At 37.4% G+C, this 27484-nt stretch overlaps 1 protein-coding gene across 5 annotated transcripts in view; it reads right to left on the bottom strand.

The window, feature by feature from the left end:
- Positions 1–2271: 2271 nt before the first annotated feature.
- The window catches only part of LOC104234422 (E3 ubiquitin-protein ligase UPL3-like), a 42256-nt gene continuing 17043 nt past the window's right edge, over positions 2272–27484 (bottom strand). Inside the window, exons 3-5 of one of the 5 annotated variants that reach the window (XM_070172259.1) lie at positions 19294–19361; positions 18240–18305; positions 10730–10999 (exon numbers count right to left, since the gene is read on the bottom strand). In XM_070172259.1, the coding sequence (XP_070028360.1) occupies positions 10930–10999; positions 18240–18305; positions 19294–19361 (204 nt within the window). In that variant the 3' untranslated portion in view covers positions 10730–10929. Of the gene's footprint in view, positions 2552–4532; positions 4950–10729; positions 11000–18043; positions 18306–19293; positions 19362–27484 lie in introns of those variants that run through there. The other 4 variants (XR_011406939.1, XR_011406936.1, XR_011406948.1 and 1 more) reach the window with 4 other exon arrangements.

Below are 27484 nucleotides of genomic sequence, written 5' to 3'. Positions count from 1 at the left end.
AGTCTTGGGAATATCCGACTCCCTGATTTTCAACTGGTGATAGCCCGAACGGAGATCAATCTTAGAAAATACCCTCGCTCCCTGAAGCTGATCAAATAAGTCATCAATGCGAGGCAAAGGATACTTGTTCTTCACTGTTACCTTATTCAACTTCCTATAATCAATGCACATTCTCATTGTGCCGTCTTTCTTCTTCACAAATAAAACATGTGCACCCCACGGGGACACGCTAGGCCGAATGAACTCCTTATCTAAGAGTTCCTGAAGCTGCTCCTTCAATTCTTTCAGCTCTACTGGTGCCATACGATATGGCGGAATAGAAATGGGCTGAGTGCCCGACACTAACTCAATGCCAAAATCAATATCCCTGTCCGGTGGCATGCCCGGCAGGTCTGCAGGAAATACATAAGGAAAGTCCCTCACAACTGGGACAGAATCAATACTAAGAGTCTCAACTCCAACATCCCGCACAAAAGCCAGATATGATAGATAACCCTTCCCAACCATATGCTGGGCTTTCAAGAAAGAAATTACTCTGCTAGAGACATAATCAGTCATGCCACGCCACTCGATCCTCGGAACACCCGGAATAGCCAAAGTAACTCTCTTAGCATGACAGTCTAGAATAGCATGATATGGAGATAACCAATCCATGCCCAGAATAATATCAAAATCTACCATGCTCAACAGCAGTAGATCAACTCGGGTCTCAAGACCCCCAATAGTCACAGCACATGACCGATACACACGGTCCACAACAATAGTATCGCCCACCGGGGTAGACACATGAACAGGTAAAGTAAGAGACTCCCGGGGCATACTCAAATGACGGGCAAAATATGAAGACACATAAGAATAGGTGGATCCCGGATCAAATAAGACAGAGGCATCTGTGTGGCAGACTGAGATAATACCATAGTGAGATTAAACTCACTCCTTCATAATCTTGTGGAAACACAATTCATCTAAAATTTTAACTCTTCCGCGTTTTCTTGCATTCACTCACCTAATAGTTAAGCCTACTCTTTAGGGGACCAAATTTTTACTAAGTCCCAAATTTTTCAAAAATTTCGGCAGAGTCTCCTTTGTAATTGGGCCTATCCACCTGCCAGAGAATCACCAAAACCATCCTAACAACACATCCACAGATAAAGCATCACAATGTATATCAACAACATTAATCTCAATATTACATGTATTATATTATCAAAATTGATAAATGGACATACGTTGCACCTATTTGAATCATAACATATAGAAAATACTTTTCAATCCTCCATTATTGGGCTCTTCAACCGTGTAAGAACATATTCTTTCTTTAATGTTTTCGACCCTCAAGGTGGTCTCCTTGTCTCAATGATTTCGTCATAATACATTTACAGAAGCGATCTCAGCTCCCAGACTTATCTAAACTAGTATGACAAATAGATTCCCCTCATAAGCCAATTACCTACTAGCTTTACCTTTGGTTAATATTTTTGTATATCTTCCACTGCCATACACATTACACCATCACTTAATCTTCCTGAGTCTAAACTCATACTGTAACATGAAATTTACTTCACTTCAAATAGGAGACATAAAAAGATCTTTCACGCACCCATAACTTGGGACTACACATCTTATCACAATGAAAATTATACACTCAATAGTTCATCTCTCATCCAGTAGACCTTCCTCGTCACTTCCAAGTCATATAGATACATATCGCAGTACTATCATACTCTTTACGTAGCTATCCAGTCATGATTCCCACTAATAGAGGCAATACAGAACATATAAGTTCAAAATACTTGCTCACACAATAAGCACCTCGGTGCTAAAGCCATTGGCAAAGATCTGGCCTCAAGTCCTCCAGACTAGCCTAACATCAAACTCAAAACGACTACGTCTCGCCCTTCGATCGGGGAATTACAAGTCATCAAGGCACATCTAATACTGAGCATTCGTTCATGTATACGAATACGTGGAAGGAATTGTAAAAGTTACTTTTTCAAGCTGAATCAAGGACGCACGATAAGAATTCAAGAATATGAAGTTTTTCCTAAAGGTTCTACAGCCTCTCGAGGATAAATACAGACGTCTCAGTACCGATCCGCGAGACTCTACTAAACCAGCTCATGACTCGTGAGACCAAGTAACCTAGGCTCTCATACCAACTTGTCACGACCCAAATCCCGGTCATGATGGCGCCTAACACACTACTTGGCAAGCCCGACCATTATTCAACACTTAACCCAATTTATCAAAAATAGCGGATGGAAATACTAATTAATTCAATATCAAAGTACTGAAGAGTTTAACAAAATACACAACATAATCTCACTAGGACCCGGTGTCACGAATCTGAGCCTCTAGAGTACAGAATATCATCCTAATACATAGTGTATCCAAAGTCTGATAATGCGGAAGAAAAAAAAGATAGGATAGGATAGGATAGGATAGGACGAAAGAAATCAATGCTGCGAACGTCGTACAACTACCTTGATACTCCCCAAAATGCTGGATCCGTTGATCAACTGGATCTACTGTGCCTGAGACTGCCCTGGATCTGCACACAAGGTGCAGGGAGTAAAATGAGTACTCCGACCAAGTGAGTAATAAAAGTAACTACAGTCCGAAGATAAGAAAACCCAGTAAATACACAAAGTAAGCTAAAATCCAAATATGCAGCAACATATGGAACTGAGCAGCTAAACAAAAGTATAGATACAAATACATGAATACAATGCAATGCATATGATGGTACATTCCTGTACCCACTGCGGCGTGCAGCCCGAGCCATCCCTATTTATTTATCGTCGACGGCGCTCACTGGGGGTGTGTACAGACTCCGGAGGGGCTCCTACAGCCCAAGCGCAATATTTTGGTCAGTCATTGTTACCTGACCGGTCAGCCATTGTTACCTGACCAATTTATATCATACAGTGCCATTGTTACCACTGTTCAAGTATATCATCCAGTGTCATTGTTACCACTGTTCAAGTATATCACACAGTGTCATTGTTACCACTGTTTCAAGTATATCACACAGTGTCATTGTTACCACTATTTCAAGTATATCACACAGTGTCATTGTTACCACTGTTTCAAGTCACTTTATAATCAGTCCAGAAAATAATATAATAAGCCCCTTGGGCATTTACAAAATCGAAGTTTCCAACCCGAAATGCATTTAAAATATCATTTAAGTTTTCAAAACTTAGAAATACGACTGGGTTTGCAAAATAGCATTTAAAACCTTGGACTGAAGTTAGATGATATGCAAATCATGCTAAGCGGTAATATCAATCCTCGAAGGATTTTACAAATCGGCACAAGGCCCCAAACATGGCAATCAGCCCAAATTATGATGATAACAAGTAATTTCAGTCAAATACGCAGTAAAATCAACAACCGGGACGGACCAAGTCACAATCCCCAACGGTGCTCTACCCCACGCTCATATTCGGCGTGCAAGTCACCTCAATACAGCACTATGATGTGCAAATCCGGGGTTTCAAACCCTCAAGATATTATCCAAAGATGAATGGCGCTTTGAAGCCATAACTCAACCTAAATATGAACAAGAAAGTTCGCATACCGAACAAGTAATTCAACACCCAACAGGTGCAGTAGACTTAAAATTTTTAAGATCTAACTCAATAAGCGAAGCTTCTTCCAGTAGAAGAATGTCCTTCAGTGGACCTTCTTCTTCTAAACCCCCGGAGGGAAAGTATAAAAGCAACATAAGCGATAAAAGCGAGGAAGAATTAATTGAAGAACTTGATAGAAAAATAAAAGGAGTAGATTTTAAAAAAACTGTTCCTAAAGTAATTTATCAAAAAGGCCCTTTTATTCATAAAAGCTCGTCCGTAGAAACAATAGATAGACTTGGAACTCTTAAAGAAGAAAATAAATTCAAAATAGATTGGAAAAGTCTAAATTATCAGTGGGAACACCCTGATAACAACATTAAAAGAAAATGGTATGTAAATGCCTATTCTTTAGATCAAAGAAAGTCTTTCAGAAATAAATGGATTAAAGATCTAAAAAGACTTAAATGTGATATAGAATTCTTTAGATGGTTCGAATTAACTGGGCAGATTCCAAATCAGAAGGAATCTTTACAAATGGTATACTAAAAATAAAGGTACAATAGAAGCCAATATTCCACCTTTAGATGAAATAGTAATATCAGTTCAAAGTGAGGTCATAACAGCTTCCCCCTTCTAAAGAGAAAGCATTCACCTCGATAAAGAACCAATAAATAAAGATTTGAACAAAATAATTGTTCAAAATAACTACACGAACAATCTTTTACATGTTGTAGCCAATCAATTAAAAGACACTAACAGAATAGGGATCCCAACAAAATCAACAGTAGCACCTACTATAGAAACACATCCTACTATCAGAATTCCTAAATTTTCAAAAGAAAAGTTCTCGCAATTAAAAGATAAATTTGATTTTACAAATGAACTTCTAGAAAAAATAGAAGAACAACTTAAAACAAAACTGAGTGTATCAAAAATCCATACAGAACAAGCTAGTAGTAGCAGAGACAACAATAGAGCTACATAAATTACAACAACAATTAACTTCATTAAATAAAACGTATGAAACTATTTTAAAGGATGAAACCATCCCTGACAGAGAAGCAAAGTTAATAATAATAGAGAAAGCTTCTAACGAATGTTCGGACTCTATTAATAAAATAAAACCTCTAGTTACATTAAAAACTATCTCTGTTAATACTCCTGAAGTAAGTAGAATAATGGGAAATCCTCGACATCCAAATAAAAAAATTATTATGGGAGACCAACATTCCCAGATGTTCAGTTTGAGGAAGACGTCTATCTATCTTACTCCAGTCATGACAGAACAGGAATTATCGAATGGAATATTGATGGCCTAGCCGAAGGCCAAATCTACAAAAAACTCCACGAAATAGGAATTGCGGTAACAGCCTACAAAATGAAAAATGCGTCAGATAAACACGCTGCAACCTTAGTAAAATCAGGATTTACCGGTACATTAAAAAATTGGTGGGATAATTACCTTTCCGAAGACGACAGGAATCACATTCTTAATGCTACGACCATAACAACTGTAGTAAAAACTGAAAATAATGCTCAGACAACCGAACAAGTAGCTAAAGAAGATGCTACAACAAACTTAATCTACTGCATAGCCAAACATTTTATTGGTGAACCAAAACTAATCCAAGATAGAAGTCTCGAACTTCTTAATAATCTTAGCTGCCCAAAATTAACGGATTTTAGATGGTATAAAGATATGTTTATAGAAAAAGTAATGGTTAGAGAAGACTGTAATAGACCTTTCTGGAAAGAAAGATTCATTAGTGGATTACCCAGGCTATTTGCCGAAAAGTTAAGAAATAAAATTAAAGATAGATTTAATGGTTCAATTCCATATGATAATCTAATGTATGGAGATTTAATAAGTTTCATTAATGTTACAGGTTTAGACCTATGTACAGACCTTAAACTAAAAAGTCTTATTAAAAAAGACAGGCTACAATCCAAAGCTGAACTTGGTAGTTTCTGTCAAGACTTCGGTTATAAAACAATTGCAGCTCCTTCAAAAAGAGCATCAAAGAAAAACAAACATAAATTTTCTGATAAACCTAGAAGACGCCATAGGCGTAAAGAAAAGAAAGAAGGTGAAACTTTTGAAAAGAAAAGGTTTAAAAGAAAGAAAAATTATGGTGATAAATGCTGGTCATGTGGAAAAACAGGGCATAGAGCCAGTGACTGTAAGGTCACGAAAAAGAAAAGGAATAAAGTTAATTCTTTAGAAATTGACGAAAATACTAAAGAAAAACTTTACGCTATTCTAGAAGATAATGATAACAGTTCATCGTCTTCATCATCCTCATCCACTCCTCATCCACTGATAGTTATTCGGACAGTGACAATGAACTTATCAATGTCACGTATGATTCAGACAGTAACAGCTCAAAAGAAGACGGTTGTAACTATACTGGAGCAATTTGCGTGTGTAGTCAATACTCACTTAGAGTAATATCGGAAGACTCCAAGGAAGTCTTATTCGACATCATCGAACATATTGATAACGATGACTTAAAGAAAAAATATCTAATTGAATTAAAAAACATTATGGTTAAACAAAAAGGAAATCGACCACAAATAGAACCTTTTGATATGAAAAAGGTAATGGATAGATTTTCTGTTAAAACAGAAGAACCCACTACCGTCCAACATCTTCAGACTGAACTTAAATCAGTAAAAGAAGAATTAAAAGATATTAAGCTTAAACTTAATAAAATCGAAATGGAAAATATTACTGATAAAATATTATCCCAAGTGAATAAAGGGAAAGCGATTAATCATGAATTCTTCAACGAAGAAGAAGATGACAACACTTCAAAATTAAACGATTCAATTGTAGAAGAATCAAAAGACAATTCAGCAGCTTTAGTCAAACTCACTAAAGTAAAGGTTAAAAGTTACCACCTCCCCATAACTCTAAAGGTGCAAGATATGACCTTTAATAAGTTAGCATTATTAGACTCAGGTGCAGATAAAAACTGCATCATGGAAGGAATAATACCATTAAAGTATTTAGAGAAAAGTACCCAAAAATTATACTCTGCAACAGGAGAATTGTTAAAGATAAATTACAAATTATCTAAAGCACATATTTGTAATGACGGAATATGTTTTATTAATGATTTTGTGATAACAAGAGATATAAATGAAGAAATAATTTTGGGAATTCCTTTCCTGACTCAAATAAAGCCACATTACGACGACTTAAGTGCCCTCTGCACTAATGAATTTGGAAAAGAAATACGATTTCCTTACTTAAATCCAATCTCTAAAGAAGAAAGTGATTACATTAAATCACAAACAATTTTTGAAATAAACTTATTATCTCAACAGATTAATTACTTAAAAATGATATAAAAGTTCACAAAATTGAACAAACTTTAAAAACCCCGGAAGTAGAAGATAAGATTAAACTATTTCAGCAAAAACTCGAACTAGAAGTTTGTTCCGATTTACCTACAGCCTTTTGGGAACGAAAAAGGCATATAGTCCACCTACCATATAGTCTTAAACAACGAATTTCTTCAGAGTCTTCAGAACAATTAGTTTGTTTCACTTCCGGTATCTGGAATCCGGCTCAAAAGAATTATAGTACAATCAAAAAAGAGATTTTGTCAATAGTACTATGTATTACAAAATTTCAAGATGATCTAATAAATAAAGAATTTTTATTAAGAGTTGATTGTAAATCAGCTAAAGAAATTTTGCAAAAAGATGTTAAAAATCTTATTTCAAAACAGATTTTTGCCAGATGGCAAGCTTTATTATCCAGCTTCGATTTTGAAATCGAATTTATAAAAGGCGAGCAAAATTCCTTACCTGATTTTCTAACCAGAGAATTCTTACAGGGAAAATATGAGACCGCAAAAGGGTCCGTTCAGGGCCTCTCCTAAAAAGGAAAATAGGTATTCTGCTCTTGCAGAATTCCCACAACTTCCACCAACGAGACCAATGTTACTACCACCGGTGAGACCACCCGTGAGATCACTGCTAGATATAATGGTTACCCCTCCGAGAGTACCCACTACTGATAAAACCTCTGCCATGAGAGTTCTAGGATCTATCCCACAAAGAACAGGTCCATTTCAACAGCTTCCTCAAAAGCCTCCACCAGTCAGGCGGGAAAAACTCTGACTAGTGCTGATTACGAAATGAAGGTTCCAGAAACCTTCACCTAAGCAGTCAATCCTCACACCCCTTCAAAAGCGGAAGATAAAAGACCTGTTTCCTCAGAAAAGGAAACGTTTGAGTTAATTGCAAAGGAACCAGTTAAAGTCTTAGCCTTAGATAAAGGCTATGAAAACCTTGACCTAGCAGACCTAATTCGTCCCTGTTACACAGACAGAAACTATGTTGATACCTGTGATCCTATAAAAACAAGGAGATACTACGAATTAATTCTTACAGATACTAATTCTGTTACTTTTGAACACACTCTCTATGATGAAAGAGATCCTACTAGTATTAGGATTTCAAAAATTACCATCAACAAAATCTTAAGCCCATTTGAATGGAATATGGATCATTTGCACACACCTATAGCTTTATCAGTCCAGTATAGGCCCCAAACCTATAATTTCAGAGATTACGTAGATGCCTGGTTTAACTTTCTCTACTTACGACCAAAGACCCATACCTGGTTCGTTAAATACAGTGAGCTAGCTCAGAAATCTATATTACCTAGGTGGTTCTACGACTGGTGGAAAATCTTTGGAGGAACAAAGCAAACAATGCCTCGTAGCTTCCACAAGTACTATGAGAGATTCCTAATAGAACACGAAATCTCTACCCTTCCTGACCACATAAAACTATGCAAATATTATTTTGCGAAACGAATCTCTTTTATAATTAACTGGTCATTCGAAATAGAACAGATTGACAAAGTCAAATATTTGGTAAAAATACCCAAAATCAAAGGATGGATTCCAGAAGTTAAAGAAACTAAGAAATCCAGACCGGCCCAGACAAACTCAACAACAGAATCGGGTAACTCAAAAAATGAGTTAAAAAAGAAACTACTCAGCATGCTTGCAAACATAGAATCAACGGATCCAACTCAAATACAGGCAATGCTAGATACAATCTCAAGTTCATCCTCTGCAGAAAGCAGACAAAACGGAGACAGCAAAGACTTAGACGGGAAGATAGCTCTAGCATATACTCAATCTAATCACTTAACAGCATCTTGCCATATGTATGAAAAGAGAAGGGCGATTTTCGGTGTACCTTCTATATTACATATGAAGGTTTTATGTAGACTTCTAAGAAATAGCTGAGTTGATCTTGATCGTCCATAGTGGATTGTTCTTTGCGGTGTATCGTCCATAGGTACACCAAAAACCTTCATATTTTCGGTGTGCCCTATATATTACATATGAAGGCTTTATGTAGACTTCTAAGAAATAGCTGAGTTGATCTTGATCGTCCATAATGGATTGTCAGATCTTTGTCTTGAAAGGTCACTTGTTCTTTGCTTTTTTGAAAAGGCAATTGTCCCTTGCTTTTTCTGAAGGGCAGATGTCGCTTTCTTCGTCCTTTGTTTTTCTGAAAGGGCAAGATGCTGTTAAGTGATTAGACTGAGTATATGCTAGAGCTATCTTCCCGTCTAAGTCTTCCATGTCTCCGTTTTGTCTGCTTTCTGCAGAAGATGAACTTGAGATTGTATCTAGCATTGCCTGTATTTGAGTTGGATCCGTTGATTCTATGTTTGCAAGCATGCTGAGTAGTTTCTTTTTTAACTCATTTTTTGAGTTACCCGATTCTGTTGTTGAGTTTGTCTGGGCCGGTCTGGATTTCTTAGTTTCTTTAACTTCTGGAATCCATCCTTTGATTTTGGGTATTTTTACCAAATATTTGACTTTGTCAATCTGTTCTATTTCGAATGACCAGTTAATTATAAAAGAGATTCGTTTCGCAAAATAATATTTGCATAGTTTTATGTGGTCAGGAAGGGTAGAGATTTCGTGTTCTATTAGGAATCTCTCATAGTACTTGTGGAAGCTACGGGGCATTGTTTGCTCTGTTCCTCCAAAGATTTTCCACCAGTCGTAGAACCACCTGGATAATATAGATTTCTGGGCTTGCTCACTGTATTTAACGAACCAGGTATGGGTCTTTGGTCGTAAGTAGAGAAAGTTAAACCAGGCATCTACGTAATCTCTGAAATTATAGGTTTGGGGCCTATACTGGACTGATAAAGCTATAGGTGTATGCAAATGATCCATATTCCATTCAAATGGGCTTAAGATTTTGTTGATGGTCATTTTTGAAATCCTAATACTAGTAGGATCTCTTTCATCATAGAGAGTGTGTTCAAAAGTAACAGACTTAGTATCTGTAAGAATTAATTCGTAGTATCTTCTTGTTTTTAGGGGATCACAGGTATCAACATAGTTTCTGTCTGTGTAACAGGGACGAATTAGGTCTGCTAGGTCAAGGTTTTCATAGCCTTTATCTAGGGCTAAGACTTTAACTGGTTCCTTTGCAATTAACTCAAACGTTTCCTTTTCTGAGGAAACAGGTCTTTTATCTTCCGCTTTTGAAGGGGTGTGAGGATTGACTGCTTGGGCAAGGTTTCTGGAACCTTCATTTCGTAATCAGCACTAGTCAGAGTTTTTCCCGCCTGACTGGTGGAGGCTTTTGAGGAAGCTGTTGAAATGGACCTGTTCTTTGTGGGATAGATCGTAGAACTGTCATGGCAAAGGTTTTATCAGTAGTGGGTACTCTAGGAGGGGTAACCATTATATCTAGCAGTGATCTCACGGGTGGTCTCACCGGTGGTAGTAACATTGGTCTCGTTGGTGGAAGTTGTGGGAATTCTGCAAGAGTAGAATACCTATTTTCCTTTTTAGGAGAGGCCCTGAACGGACCCTTTTGCGGTCTCATTTTTTCCCTGTAAGAATTCTCTGGTTAGAAAATCAGGTAAGGAATTTTGCTCGCCTTTTATAAATTGGATTTCAAAATCGAAGCTGGATAATAAAGCTTGTCATCTGGCAAAAATATGTTTTGAAATAAGATTTTTAACATCTTTTTGCAAAATTTCTTTAGCTGATTTGTCGCTACCCAAATCCCGATCGTGATGGCGCCCAGCACACTACTAGGCAAGCCCGACCATTATTCAACACTTAACCCAATTTATCAAAAATAGCGGAAAGAAATATCAATTAAGCAAGATTAAAGTACTGAAGATTTTAACAAAATACACAATATAATCTCACTAGGACCCGGTGTCACGAATCTGAGCCTCTAGAATACAGAATATCATCCTAATACACGGTATATCCAAAGTCCGATAATGCGAAAATAAAGAGATAGGATAGGAGGGAGAAGATTAATGGCTGCGAACGTCGTGCAGCTACCTCGATACTCCCAGAGGCTGGATCTGCTGATCAACTAGATCTACTAAGCCTGAGACTGCCCTGGATCTGCACACAAGGTGCAGGGAGTAAAGTGAGTACTCCGACCCAGTGAGTAATAAAAGTAACTACAGTCCGAAGATAAGAAAATCCAGTAAATACACAAAGTAAGCTACAATCCGAATATACAGCAACATATGGAACTGAGCAGCTAAACACCAGTATAAATACAAATACATGAATGCAATGCAATGCATATGATGGTACATTCCAGTACCCACTGCGGCGTGCAGCCCGAGCCATCCATATTTATTTATCGTCGACGGCGCTCACTGGGGGTGTGTACAGACTCCGGAGGGGCTCCTACAGCCCAAGCGCAATATCTTGGTCAGTCATTGTTACCTGACCGGTCAGCCATTGTTACCTGACCAATTTATATCATACAGTGCCATTGTTACCACTGTTCAAGTATATCATCCAGTGTCATTGTTACCACTATTTCAAGTATATCACACAGTGTCATTGTTACCACTGTTTCAAGTATATCACACAGTGTCATTGTTACCACTGTTTCAAGTCACTTTATAATCAGTCCAGAAAATAATATAATAAGCCCCTTGGGCATTTACAAAACAGAAGTTCCCAGCCCGGAATACATTTAAAAATATCATTTAAGTTTTCAACACTTAGAATTATGGCTGAGTTTGCAAAACAGCATTTAAAACCTTGGACTGAAATTAAATGATATGCAAATCATGCTAAGCAGTAATATCAATCCTCGAAGGATTTTACAAATCGGCACAAGGCCCCAAACATGGCATCAAGCCCAGTAATATCAATGAAGTATGTGTATCAATCACCAGTATAGTATAAACATCACACGGGATGGACCAAGTCACAATCCCCAATAGTATCTGACCCCGCACTCGCCATGGAGTGCGTGTCACGCCTCAATATAGCGTTACGATGTGAAAGTCCGGGGTTTCAAACACTCATAACAGCATTTACATCTATTACTCACCTCAAGATGGCCAAAAGTCTACTCCGCGATGCCCTTTCCTTTCGAATCGACCTCCTCGCTCGTCGAATCTTGCCAAAACCACAAGGAATATATTACAATAGGCTAAGGGAATATAACCTAATCGAAAAGACTCGAAAAATATCAAAAATCACGAAATTTGCAAAACCCGAGCCTCGGGCCCACTTCTCAAAAAATTATGAAAGTTACATCACCGGATTCCTCGTCTCGCCACGAGTCCGTACATATAAAATTTACCAAAATTGGAGTTCATTTGACCCCTCAAATGACCAAATCTTAATTTCAAATCTCTATGCCTAAATCATCAATTTTTCTACAATTTTCATGCTCAAATTCATACATAATTGATGAACTTAACTCAAAATAGGTGGGGATAACTTACCTTCACATTGATGATGAAAAAATCCCCTCTTGAAACTCCCCAAAAATCGTCCATACTTTGAAGAAATGAAGAAAAGTGAGCTAAATCCGTGTATAAAATAATCTGTCTGTGCTTCGTCGAGTTGTACCTTGCACTTGTGCTATACAAGTTGTTCATCCTATTAAAATTGTTCCTTGTCGGACACCTTCTATTTAAACACCCATAACGTTTTGTATAAATATCCAAATGACAAACGGTTTGAAGATTTAGAAACTAGACTCAAAGATCTTTAATTTGATAGGTTGTACACCATATAACTCTTAATATATCCCGAGATATGAGCTTCTAAATTGCATCGTAAATTTTGTCGAAATTGCTCCAGCAGCCCTTTTCGATCCATCGGAACTTTCTGAGATGATATCCAAATCGCGAATGGTTTAACTTTCCGAAAACTAGAATGTATGGGCTACAACTTTCGTGTTTTGCACTTTTTCTGATTTCTTGTAGATTACAAGATATGAGCTTCCAAACTGGACTACTCGCACCTAAAATTTTCTGGGCATAGCAGAATTTTCTGCAATTTTTCCTAAGTCCGAAATCACTCTGAGACACCTCTGAAACACTCCCGAGCCCTCGGGGCTCCAAACCAAATATGAACACTTACTCTAAAACATCACACGAACTTGCTCCAACGATCAAATCGCCAAAATAACATCAAAATCAATGATTTGAGCCTTAGATCCAAGAATTCTTTCAAATGTCATAAACTTTCAAATTTTCCAATTTAAGGCCGAAACCCGTCAAACAACGTCCGTTTGTAACCAAACTTTACAGAAAGCGCTTAACCAACATATATGACCTGTACCGGTCGTCAGAACCAAAATACGATCCCGATACCATTACTTTCTGATCAAATTTCATTTTCATTTTCCTTAAACATTTTAAGAAAACAATTTCACGAAAAAATTCATTTCTCGGGCCTGGGACCTCGGAATTTGATTCCGGAAACACGTTCAACTCCCATATTTTTCTATGGACCTTTCGAGACCGAAAAATCACGGGTCCGGGTCCGTTTACCAAAAATATTGACCAAAGTCAACTTTAACAATATTAAATATCAAAAAAATTCAAATTTTTCCCATAATTCATATATTTCAACACAAAGATATTCCGGACACACTCCTAAGTCCCAAATAACCTAACGAAGCTATACAAACCATAAAATTCGCATTTCGAATCCGATATCAAAATTTTCACTTCCGGCCAAATTTTCTCAAAAACCTTCAATTTTCCATCTTTAGCTGAACGACTCAAAAATGACCTACGGACCTCCGAATTCACTTCCGATCGCGCTCCCAAATCCAGAATCACCATACGGAGCTACTCCCAGTCTCGGAATCCCAAACGGACAGCAATTACACTGAAATGCATTTTAAACCAAACTGATATAATTTCTTCTAAAATGTTATCTTCCACAATAGGCGCCAAAACGCTCCCGGGTTATCCAAAACCCGATCAGGGCATACGCCCAAGTCCGAAATCATCATACGAACCTGCTGGAACCTTCGGATCCCAATTCCGAGGTCGTTTACTCAAAATTTCAATCCTAGTTCATTTCTTCAATTTTAAGCTTTCAAAATGAGAATTTCCATTTAGATTTGACTTCAAACTTCATGAATTTTAATTCTGACCATACACACAAGTCAATATACCTGAGATGAAGTCGCTCATGGCCTCAAACTGCTGAATGACGTGCCGGAGCTCAAAACGACCGGTCGGGTCGTTACAATCTCCCCCACTTAAACATACGTTCGTCCTCGAACGTGCTGAGAACTACACTGAAGTAGTCTGAAATCACTTGTTTAACACATCATGCACCTTCCCATGCTACCACTACTCCGTTGAGCACATTAGCTCGATAATTCTGTAGATATACTTATTTATTCAAGCAAATAAGCCATTAGGCCCAATTCCAACATCCTGAATTTCCCTGCCAAGCCTGTTTCCATCATACGACCACCATATCAATCTCCACACGTTGTACCCAAACATGACTGCATAACTTTGCTGAATTCACACTTTGCATCACTTTACTCATAGAACCACAATAACATTCTTTAAACATAATAGTCGAAATTCCACGAATCTGATGCTCCCATTGCATCTCATGATCTACACAGGTCTTGCTCTAGTTTTTTTTTTCAACACCGATACGACTGAAGAGATGTGCCAAAATTCACAACCAACTGTTGAATCAACAATTCATTGGATCTACACTCCTGACAAGTTCCATTACCTTGTCCCAAACCAAAGAATGATCTTTGCTCTATAATATACTTCCTATAATCAGTTTGCACTGACCCCAAATCTAGTAACCTCATCTCACCCAGTACGAACTGCTCAGGCAATAAGCCACCTCAGACATAATCAAAAATCCCACAAGACGTCACCATGTGCCAGTATGTTATCAATTCGAACGCGATACAAAAGGAAGGCGAACTCTAGAAGGAACTACTCAACTCGCACACTAACATAGACTTCCTCAGAAAATAGGAAAACAGAACACACAAAAGCAAATATGGGCACTGAACTGAACATCACTGTTGCAGCGTGCAACCCGATCCAAACAACATACCCATGGCGGTGTGCCACCCGATCCAAACAACATACCCATGGCGGTGTGCCACTCGATCCACATATAGAACTCACATAAGGAGATAGACGTCGAGCTGAATAGCTCATCACATCAAAATACCGAATATCGGTCATAAACACACTAAGGTGCATAATATCATTCCCAAGGAAACATATAGCGCTATAGGCTACAAACTCAAGCACAACTGAGGTGCGATACATGATCTAAGTCTCATCCTGCTCATATAACATCACCGCTGAGCGGAACCTCAACACATAAGGAATTTACCAAGCCGTCTCACAACTCATACGGTGCAATATATCTTTACATGAATTAACTGACCACGAAATAAGACTGCGACTATCCTTCCATAAAGAGCGCATTGCTGAAATAAACACAACTGGCCTGACGTAAGGCTCACTTCCACATTTAAATCTATCCACCGACCTCAAGTCGATCCTGATCGTGCCAAGCTAGGCCAATAATCTTTCACAGGTCCATAACCCAATAAACAGAGTGCCCTCCAGGCATAAATTCTCAAATGGATGATATTACCAAAATCCTCATACTTGGTTTAAATTTCTAATTAATCAAGTGACTACATGTCACACTTATACAATATTCCTGTGGGACAAGCTCCCACCATCTTCCGAAATAATTAACGGGTCTGCACATCCAAACCACCGGCTGCACTAACGCTGAAAAGCGATCAAGAATCCCTAACCAGGATGCAAAGCCTTTCTCACAGAACACCGACCTCAGGTGATACTGACGTCAATACCCATCTTACTCAAAACACTGAAACTCATATACTGCTCATCCGAGATCGTGACATCACAGTCATTGACCAAACTGCAACCTTGGTCCTTACTTCAAATTCCATACCACTCACTGCACCTCACGTGCCAATATACGATAGACGCGATTTCCATCACAACTCTGGAACCGCCGATAGGCTAATACTTCATCACATAAGACTTTCCATTTAACTCACTTCAGGAGAACTATAGCAGCATACAGGCGAATCCTCATAATCGTCGAATATGCCAATCTCTAAGTAGTTGTCCAAGCCACCATAACACTTTCTGGGATCCGCCTACTCATAATAGGCCCTAACAAAAGAATGCTTCAGAATAACATCAATCACTGCGGCCGACAAGCCTCACATGCATAACTCGATCACGCTGAACGAACCGATCACTGACACCAGTATACCAACTCAACTATGGCTAATCAATCTACTTCCTTCCAATTTATCCTTGATTGCCTTAGAAATAATAATATCTCCCTTTAACACCTAACTTATTTCAACCAAACTCACCCCGAGTGACCTTAAATCACGAGACCATGCTGTCTCAAATACCATGACCATTTCATGTCTCTCAAATGCTACACCGCAAGTCAAAACATCATAGAACATTCTGTGCCTTTCTTCATAAGCTGCTTCAAAAGCTTGACTCTTAACCGTACTTATAGACTCAAAATCATTAGGCACCACACTTTACCTCTTGAATTAACTAGGACCGCTATTGAGAGCCACCCAGCTCTGACTTGGCCCCGAATGCAACCAACTCTACTGAATTTTATAACATATGAATACCCTCTCGATAAAGCACCTAGAGGGATCACTTCCCTCGAAGCCTGCACCTATACAAGGCATAAATCATGAATCTTCCCTCAAGTCTGAACATGAGCCAATAAGGCTAACCATAGCATGCATCCAACAATTCATTTACTCAAATTACCACTCATGGTCCTTTTCCGTAGCTACAATAACCCACCAATACGCCAATAACCAGAATTCACGCAGGTAATAAACCGTGCAATCAGCTAATCAACAGCAAGCTCCTCAACTTGGCTCGAAGCCATAGATCACAACACATATACTCTATTGTTGTCGTAATATCATGGTGAGATTAAACTCACTCCATCATAAGCTTGTGGAAACACGAATCATCTGGAATTTTAACTCTTCTGCAATTCTTGCATTTACTCACACAACAGTTAAGCCCACTCTCTAGGCGACCAATTTTTTTTTTTTAAGTCCTAAATTTTTCAAAAATTTCGGCAGAGCCTCCTTTGTAATTGGTCCTATCCACCTGCCAGAGAATCACCAAAACAATCCTAACACATCCACAACTTGACAAAGCATCATAATGCATATCAATTACATAAATCTAAATTGATACATGGACATGGGTGCACCTATTTAAATCATAACACATAGAAAATACCCTTCAACCCTCCATTATTGGGCTATTCAACCAAGTAGGAACATATTCTTCCTTTAATATTTTCGACCTTCAAGGTGGTCTCCTTGACTCAACGATTTCGTCATAATACATTTACGGAAGCGATCTCAGCTCCCAGACTTATCTAACTAGGAGACACGAAAAATATTCTTCACGCGCCCATAACTCGGGCTACTCAACAAATCACAATAAGAAACGAATCACTTAACAGTTCATCTACTATCCAGTAGGCTTCTTCGCCACTACCAAGTCGTACAAATACACCTCGCAACACTAACATACTCATCACGTGGATATCCAACCGCCATTCCGGCTAACAAGGACAATAATGAACATATGAGTTCAAAACACTTGCTCACAAAATCAGCACCTCGGTGCTCAAGCCATTGGCAAAGATTTGGCCTCAAGTCCTCCAGACTGGTCTAACTTCAAACTCACAGAGATTACACCTCGCCCCTCGATCGGGGAATCAAAAGCCATCGAGACACATCTGATACTGAGCGCCCGTTGGTGCATACGATCACGCGGAAGGAATTTCAAAAGTTTCTTTTCAAGCTGAATCAAGGACGCACGATAAGAATTCAAGAATGTGAAGTTTTCCTAAAGGTTCGGCAGCCTCTCGAGGATAAGTACAGACGTCTCCGTACCGATCCGCGAGACTCTACTAAACTGGCTCATGACTCACGAGACCAAGTAACCTAGGCTTTGATACCAACTTGTCGCGACCCAAATCCCGGTCGTGATGGCGCCAAGCACACTACTAGGCAAGCCCGACCATTATTCAACACTTAACCCAATTTATCAAAAATAGCGGAAAGAAATATCAATTAAGCAAGATTAAAGTACTGAAGATTTTAACAAAATACACAATATAATCTCACTAGGACCCGGTGTCACGAATCTGAGCCTCTAGAATACAGAATATCATCCTAATACACGGTATATCCAAAGTCCGATAATGCGGAAATAAAGAGATAGGATAGGAGGGAGAAGATCAATGGCTGCGAACGCCGTGCAGCTACCTCGATACTCCCAGAGGCTGGATCTGCTGATCAACTGGATCTACTGAGCCTGAGACTGCCCTGGATCTGCACACAAGGTGCAGGGAGTAAAGTGAGTACTCCGACCCAGTGAGTAATAAAAGTAACTACAGTCCGAAGATAAGAAAATCCAGTAAATACACAAAGTAAGCTACAATCCGAATATACAGCAACATATGGAACTGAGCAGCTAAACACCAGTATAAATACAAATACATGAATGCAATGCAATGCATATGATGGTACATTCCAGTACCCACTGCGGCGTGCAGCCCGAGCCATCCATATTTATTTATCGTCGACGGCGCTCACTGGGGGTGTGTACAGACTCCGGAGGGGCTCCTACAGCCCAAGCGCAATATCTTGGTCAGTCATTGTTACCTGACCGGTCAGCCATTGTTACCTGACCAATTTATATCATACAGTGCCATTGTTACCACTGTTCAAGTATATCATCCAGTGTCATTGTTACCACTATTTCAAGTATATCACACAGTGTCATTGTTACCACTGTTTCAAGTATATCACACAGTGTCATTGTTACCACTGTTTCAAGTATATCACACAGTGTCATTGTTACCACTGTTTCAAGTCACTTTATAATCAGTCCAGAAAATAATATAATAAGCCCCTTGGGCATTTACAAAACAGAAGTTCCCAGCCCGGAATACATTTAAAAATATCATTTAAGTTTTCAACACTTAGAATTATGGCTGAGTTTGCAAAACAGCATTTAAAACCTTGGACTGAAATTAAATGATATGCAAATCATGCTAAGCAGTAATATCAATCCTCGAAGGATTTTACAAATCGGCACAAGGCCCCAAACATGGCATCAAGCCCAGTAATATCAATGAAGTATGTGTATCAATCACCAGTATAGTATAAACATCACACGGGATGGACCAAGTCACAATCCCCAATAGTATCCGACCCCGCACTCGCCATGGAGTGCGTGTCACGCCTCAATATAGCGTTACGATGTGAAAGTCCGGGGTTTCAAACCCTCAGAACAGCATTTAGATCTATTACTCACCTCAAGATGGCCAAAAGTCTACTCCGCGATGCCCTTTCCTTTCGAATCGACCTCCTCGCTCGTCGAATCTTGCCAAAACCACAAGGAATATATTACAATAGGCTAAGGGAATATAACCCAATCGAAAAGACTCGAAAAATATCGAAAATCACGAAATTTATAAAACTCGAGCCCTGGGCCCACTTCTCGAAAAATTACGAAAGTCACATCACTGGATTCCTCGTCTCGCCACGAGTCCGTACATATAAAATTTACCAAAATCGGAGTTCATTTGACCCCTCAAATCACCAAACTTATTTTCAAATCCCTATGCAAATCCTCAATTTTTCTACAATTTTCATGCTCAAATTCATATATAATTGATGTACTTAACTCAAAATAGGTGGGGATAACTTACCTTCACATTGATGATGAAAATCCCCTCTTGAAGCTCCCCAAAAATCGTCCATACTTTGAAGAAATGAAGAAAAGTGAGCTAAATCCATGTATAAAAGAATATGTCTGTGCTTCGTCGAGTTGTACCTTGCACTTGTGCTATACAAGTTGTACATTCTATTAAAATTGTTCCTTGTCGGACACCTTCTGTTTAAACACCCATAACGTCTTGTATAAAAATCCAAATGACAAACGGTTTGAAGATTTAGAAACTAGACTTAAAGATCTTTAATTTGATAGGTTGTACACCATATAACTCTTTATATATCCCGAGATATGAGCTTCTAAATTGCATCGTAAATTCTGCCGAAATTGCTCCAGCAGCCCTTTTCGATCCATCGTAACTTTCTGAGATGATATCCAAATCGCGAATGGTTTAACTTTCCGAAAACTAGAATGTATGGGCTACAACTTTCGTGTTTTGCACTTTTTCTGATTTCTTATAGATTACAAGATATGAGCATCCAAACTGGACTACTCGCACCTAAAATTTTCTGGACACAGCAGAATTTTCTGCAATTTTTCCTAAGTCCGAAATCACTCCGAGACACCTCCGAAACACTCCCGAGACCTCGGGGCTCCAAACCAAATATGAACACTGACTCTAAAACATCACACGAACTTGCTCGAGCGATCAAATCGCCAAAATAACATCAAAATCAATTATTTGAGCCGTAAATCCAAGAATTCTTTCAAATTTCATAAACTTTCAAATTTTCCAATTTAAGGCCGAAACCCGTCAAACAACGTTCGTTTGTAACCAAACTTTACAGAAAGCGCTTAACCAACATATATGACTTGTACCGGGCGTCAGAACCAAAATACGAGCCCGATACCATTACTTTCTGATCAAATTTCATTTTCATTTTCCTTAAACATTTTCAGAAAACAATTTCACGAAAAAATTCATTTCTCGGGCCTGGGACCTCGGAATTCGATTCCGGAAACACGTTCAACTCCCATATTTTTCTATGAACCTTTCGAGACCGAAAAATCACGGGTCCGGGTCCGTTTACTAAAAATATTGACCAAAGTCAACTTGAACAATATTAAATATCAAAAAATTTCAAATTTTTCCCATATTTCATATATTTCAACACAAAGATATTCCGGACACACTCCTAAGTCCCAAATAACCTAACGAAGCTATCCAAACCATAAAATTCGCATTTCGAATTCGATATCAAAATTTCCACTTCCGGCCAAATTTTCTCAAAAACCTTCAGTTTTCCATCTTTAGCCGAACGGCTCCAAAATGACCTACGGACCTCCGAATTCACTTCCGATCGCGCTCCCAAATCCAGAATCACCATACGGAGCTACTCCCAGTCTCGGAATCCCAAACGGACATCAATAACACTGAAATGCATTTTAAACCAAACTGATGCAATTTCTTCTAAAATGCTATCTTCCACAATAGGCGCCAAAACGCTCTCGGGTTATCCAAAACCCGATCCGGGCATACGCCCAAGTTCGAAATCATCATACGAACCTGCTGGAACCTTCGGGTCCCAATTCCGAGGTCGTTTACTCAAAATTTCAATCCTAGTTCATTTCTTCAATTTTAAGCTTTCAAAATGAGAATTTCCATATAGATTTGACTCCAAACTTCCTGAATTTTAATTCGGACCATACACACAAGTCAATATACTTGAGATGAAGCCGCTCATGGCCTCAAACTGCTAAATGACGCGTCGGAGCTCAAAACGACCGGTCGGGTCGTTACATGATTTACAATCAACTCTTAATAAAAATTCTTTATTTATTAGATCATCTTGAAATTTTGTAATACATAGTACTATAGACAAAATCTCTTTTTTGACTGTACTATAATTCTTTTGAGCCGGATTCCAGATACCGGAAGTGAAACGAACTAATTGTTCTGAAGACTCTGAAGAAATTCGTTGTTTAAGAATACCACTGTACCCTTCATCGGAAGCGTCGGTTTCGACTATCATGAATGCTTCAGGATTTGGAATTCCTAGACATGGGAGTTTTTGAACAATGGACTTGACTCTTTTGACTGTGTTGGTTTGTTCTAGACTCCAAGGGACTGGATTTTTCCTGAGACGTTTATAAAGGGATTCACAGATTTTCCTAATATTAGGGATAAAGTCTTACGTAGTTGAGGCTTCCTAAGAACCTTTGAAGTTGCGTTTTATCTGTGATTTCATCGGGAAATTTGGACGAGAACTCAATGGCTCTACAGATTGGCTTGTAGGTTCCTTGATATAAGTCATGTCCTAAAAATCTAATGGTTGTTTGAAACAACCTTTATCTTCTTAGCGCTGACTACTAGTCCGTTGTGCTTTATTATTTTAAAGAATATATTAAGATGCTTAAAGTGAGAATCTATATCTTCTGAAAATATTAATACGTTGTCAATGTAAACTATTGACATGTTACTATATGGGTTAAATATATTATTCATTACATTCTGAAATTCAGATGGGGCATTTTTTAACCCAAAAGGCATTACGTTCCATTCATATTGTCCAAATGGGACATTGAATGCAGTTTTATATTTATCTTCTTTGGCAATTTGAATTTGCCAGAAACCTGATTTCATATCGAATTTGCTATAAATATTAGCCTTATAAGTTCTTTTTAATAAATCTCTTTTATTGGGTATCGGGTACATGATCCATTGTAGTACTTTATTTAAAGGTTTATAATTGATTACTATCCTAGGGGCTCCTCTTTCTTTTTCTGCGTTATTGTTAACGTAGAAGGTTGCACAGCTCCAAGGGGATTTGGAAGGCCTAATTATCTTCTTCTGGAGAAGATCATTTATTTCTTTTTTACAGACTTCCATTAAGTCATGATTCATTTGAATAGGTCTTGCCTTAGTAGGTATATTTTGTTCATTAAATTCCTTTATATAAGGTAGGTGGACTATATGCCTTTTTCGTTCCCAAAAGGCTGTAGGTAAATCGGAACAAACTTCTAGTTCGAGTTTTTGCTGAAATAGTTTAATCTTATCTTCTACTTCCGGGGTTTTTAAAGTTTGTTCAATTTTGTGAACTTTTATATCATTTTTTAAGTAATTAATCTGTTGAGATAATAAGTTTATTTTAAAAATTGTTTGTGATTTAATGTAATCACTTTCTTCTTTAGAGATTGGATTTAAGTAAGGAAATCGTATTTCTTTTCCAAATACATTAGTGCAGAGGGCACTTAAGTCATCGTAATGTGGCTTTATTTGAGTCAGGAAAGGAATTCCCAAAATTATTTCTTCATTTATATCTCTTGTTATCACAAAATCATTAATAAAACATATTCCATCATTACAGATATGTGCTTTAGATAATTTGTAATTTATCTTTAACAATTCTCCTGTTGCAGAGTATAATTTTTGGGTACTTTTCTCTAAATATTTTAATGGTATTATTCCTTCCATTATGCAGTTTTTATCTGCACATGAGTCTAATAATGCTTGTAAGCACGTGATTTTTGCCCTATATGAGAATTACTCCCAAAAAATTCAAAAAAAATAAAGTAATTTTTCTTGGTGTGCAATCTTGCAATTTTGTGATATTTTGAATAATTATTTGTATTTGTCTGTGCGTGTTTATTTGATAAATTAATAAAAAATACAAAAATATGTCGCATTTTGCATATAGGATTTAATTCTACAGTTGTTAGTAATTAAATTTGTTTTACAAAAATTAAAAATTACAAAAATAGGCATCGTTTGCATTTTTAGCATTTAATGTCCAAATATACAATTTTATGCTTAATTAATACTTAATTGTGCGTTAATTGTTATTGGGAGTTAATTTGCGCTTTTATAACTTAATTTAGTTCTTAATAATAGTTTAAGTATTTTTATAATTTAGTTTTAGAAAAAATAAAAGAAGAAAAGAGAGCGAAAATATAAAGAAAGTCGGAATTAGGCCTCTTCTTCAATTTCAAGCCACAGGCCCAAAAAATGGCCCAATCTTCCCTACGACCCAGTCCATTTCGAACTGGGTCGACCCAGTCCAAGACCCAAACCTCTTTGTCTTACATTAAACAAAAATTAAAAAAAACAAAAACCCTAAAAAACTAAGAAACCATCCGCCCCCCACACCCTTTTGCTTCTTCTTCTCCCAAACCTTCCAAAACACTCCTCCCATGGATGCCCTTCACCCTCGCCATGAACGACCACCCCCATCGATGACCCACGCGAACAGGTCGCCATTGCTTCACCTTCTTCGTTCACCGTCAAGCTCGAGCTTGAGCTCGACATCCATGGCTGCCCAGCTCCACCAAGCAGTCTGCCATTGCCTCGTCGACCCTACTGTTGTTCCCGCCTTCATCTTCCCCATCCAAACGGCCAGCTTTACTACTTCAACTGCGAACAGCCCAAACAGCCACTCAGCTTCATTTCCTCGACGACCATGGCTACTGTCCGTCCAGTCGAGCAAGCCTCGACGACTCGGAGCTGCCTGTCCGTTTTCTTTGTCAAAAATACGGTGCTGATGCCACTTACACGCTTCACTCCTATGGAACTTACTTGAGCAAGATGCTGGCTGCTTTTGCAGAAAACCCTAGTTCCGCAGGTAAGGGAGAAGAAGTGAACAACAATGGTGGTGCCTCTGCTTACCAAGAAGGTCGTGAAGCTGGCGCAACAATGTTTCCACGAGTAAGAGGGAAGGGATTGTTGAGCGAAATACCCAGCTCGATCACTGTTTGAGTTCATCGTTGGTTTGTCGAAATAGTCCGTACATATTTCGTTTCGATCCGGTTAGTAGTTTTTGAATTTTATTTTGTCCGTATTTTGTTTTGATATTTTTCGAATCTAAAATCGGCAAATGTTTGTTTTGTTTATCGTTTGACTTAATTTTTAGTTCATGTTCATATGTTGTTTGTTAGATAAAAATTTTCAGATTTCAAAGGAAGGATTAATTAGTTTCATGTTTATCTCATGTTTGTATTGTTGTTTAAGTGAATATTTGTTAGTTTAATATTTGTTAGATTCAAATTGAAATTTAATTAATTGTTTCTTCAATTTGTTTCATGTATTTGATGTATTTTCCGGAAATTGTTAGTATTGTTAAAGTTCAAGTTTAAATTCATAATTGTTTCTTCTTAGTTTTGTTTTGTCATTTGCCTAAAAGAATTTAGTTGCAATAAGGGAAGTATGTTGGTTTTAGTCATTTGAATCCGTCGTTTTTATTTTTAGATTTAATTCATGTTCATATTATGTTTGTTTGATTTTGAATCCGAAATGTGTATAGTTTGATTTCTTGTTTACCATTTGTGATTATTTCTTGAATTGGTCTCATAATCTTGTTTAAAGTTTAATATAAGAATTGTTTGTTATAATGTTGTTAGAGTTGATTTTAAGTTCAATATTATTGAATTTAAGAATCTAAATATACTTGTTTGATTGTTGTTGTTGTTTAAATCCGAAAATAGGTTTGTTGTTGCCAAAAAAAAATTGTTCAATCAAATTTTGGTTGTTCTTGGTTGTTCAATTTGTGTTCATGTGATTTGTTGTTGAAATGTTGTTAAAATTATGTTCATGTGATATTGTTGTTATGATGTTCATCCGTGTTCATATTGTTGTTTGAACATTGTTAGAAATTGATCATATTGTCTATATTTTGGTTAAGTTTGATTAATTGATGTGTTATAGCTGATGGGTAGTTTGGTAAATTTGTAATACGTTCAGGGGTAGTTTGGTAATTTCAGTAAGGTCGGAAGGGGTAGTTTAGGAATTGTACATTTTGTAATTGTTTATTTGAAGCATGGGGGACAAAATGAAATGGGGTGGGTTGTGATATGATTATTTAATATAAAGGGGGGACAAGATTTAAATTAAAGGGGAATCTTGCATTATTTTAAATAAAGCATGGGGGACAAAATATAATGGGGTGGTGTGATATATTTATTTAATGTAATGGGGATGAGTGGGAAGATAATGGGTTTGGTAGAGAAAGGGATTGATTTTAATTGATTTATGGGATGGGATATATATATGTGAAGTCTTGAACACAAGGAGGGGGGAAAAATACACAGACAAAAAAAAACGGGAGAGAGAAACAAATCTGAAAATAAGAGAGAGAAAAGGGCTGAACATTTAAGAGATAGAAAATTCCGAAAAATATTTAAGCTTTCAAATATAAAAAAAAACTAAAAAAAATATTCTGTTTTCTTTTGTTGTTTGAAATCAGAATTAATTGTTGTTTCATAAAAGCTGGAAGCTTTTGTTTTTTTTTGGATTACTACTCCACCGGTCTGTTACTGGGTTGTTACTGTTGCTGGGCTATTGTTGCTGTGTTGTACTGATTTTACTGCTGTTGCTGATTCTCATATTCATTTTCTTTTGCTTCCAATATCAGGTACACAACTGAAAAGCTGTTTATTGTAATCCGAAATATGAAGCGTGAATACATATGAAGAATGAAAATTTGAAGTTTTAATTTCGTTTTTATTTCTTTGTTCCTTTTGTTGATTGTATTTAAGCTATTTCATGAATTACTAAATAATAACTGGAATAAGAAAATAATATCATAAGTTAGTCTGTAATAAATCAGTTCGGCAAAATAGGTTAATTCACTAGTTATGAAGGCTTCAAGATTATAGGTTGATCATGAACAAGTAGCTAAATTTAGCTAAGACACGAATTTAAATTAAACATCGTAAATTAGGCATTAAGGCATGACTTGAGCTTAAGCAAGATTAAGAGAACGTTTAAGTCTAATAAACTTTCTAATAAGCTTTAGTAATTATGGTTAAATCTAGTTTCAAATGATTGTGAATAATTAATCTCAATAATTTTTTTTAAAAAAAATAACAATGCTGAGTTTTAATCTAGCTATATTTGTTTATTTTGAATATTAGTTGTTGAATTTTTATTTTATTTATAATTTCGAAATTAAGAGTGAAATTCCTTTTTCATCAATATTTGTATTAATCAAGCAATTAGCATGTCATGTCTTCTTAAAATAATAAAAGCTAGTAATAAATTAGGATTTTCTTTCTTTATTTTAGAGACTCATTTTTATAGAAAAATGTAGTCGTTTTAAGATTTGTCCAAATAAATGAGATGAGCCTCGCTTAATGAAATGTATAGATTGCGGGGCCCTCAATAAATGTACATTTAATCGCTTAGAATTAGGGAGGAGCCGTTTTAGCAAATTTCACGGCCCTACCCAAAATAATGATACGCTAGACTCTTTAGGCGCGATTTAATTAATTTTACCTTCTTAAACTCGGATGCGCATTTCATGCGACCCAAATCTAAATCCTAAAACATTGAATAAAAATGTGTTCCGGATTGCGGGTGCATTTCATGTGACGTAATCCAAAGACATGTTTTAAACGATGTTCACAATTTTTTTTAAAATAATAATAATAATAATAAAGTGGTAAAGAGTTAAAATTGGCACATCGGTTCATAATTGTATTAAAATCAGATAAATAAGCCAAATATGACAGTTGAGCGACCGTGCTAGAACCACGGAACTCGGGAATGCCTAACACCTTCTCCCGGGTTAACAGAATTCCTTATCCGGATTTCTGGTACGCTGACTGTAATATGGAGTCATTCTTTTCCTCGATTCGGGATTAAATTGGTGACTTGGGACACCCTAAATCTCCCAAGTGGCGACTCTGAAATAAATAAATAAATCCCGTTTCGATTGTCCTTTAATTGGAAAAAACTCCTTGTACCCTCGCGGGGGCGGAAAAAGGAGGTGTGACAGCTCTGGCGACTCTGCTGGGGATTCTTACCCAGAACCACTGGCTCAGGGTTAGAAATTCGAGC

Source organism: Nicotiana sylvestris, chromosome 1, assembly GCF_000393655.2.
Source record: "Nicotiana sylvestris chromosome 1, ASM39365v2, whole genome shotgun sequence".
Taxonomy (NCBI): domain Eukaryota; kingdom Viridiplantae; phylum Streptophyta; class Magnoliopsida; order Solanales; family Solanaceae; genus Nicotiana; species Nicotiana sylvestris.
Note: the sequence above shows the minus strand (reverse complement) of the source record. Positions and strands in the feature narration are given on the sequence as shown.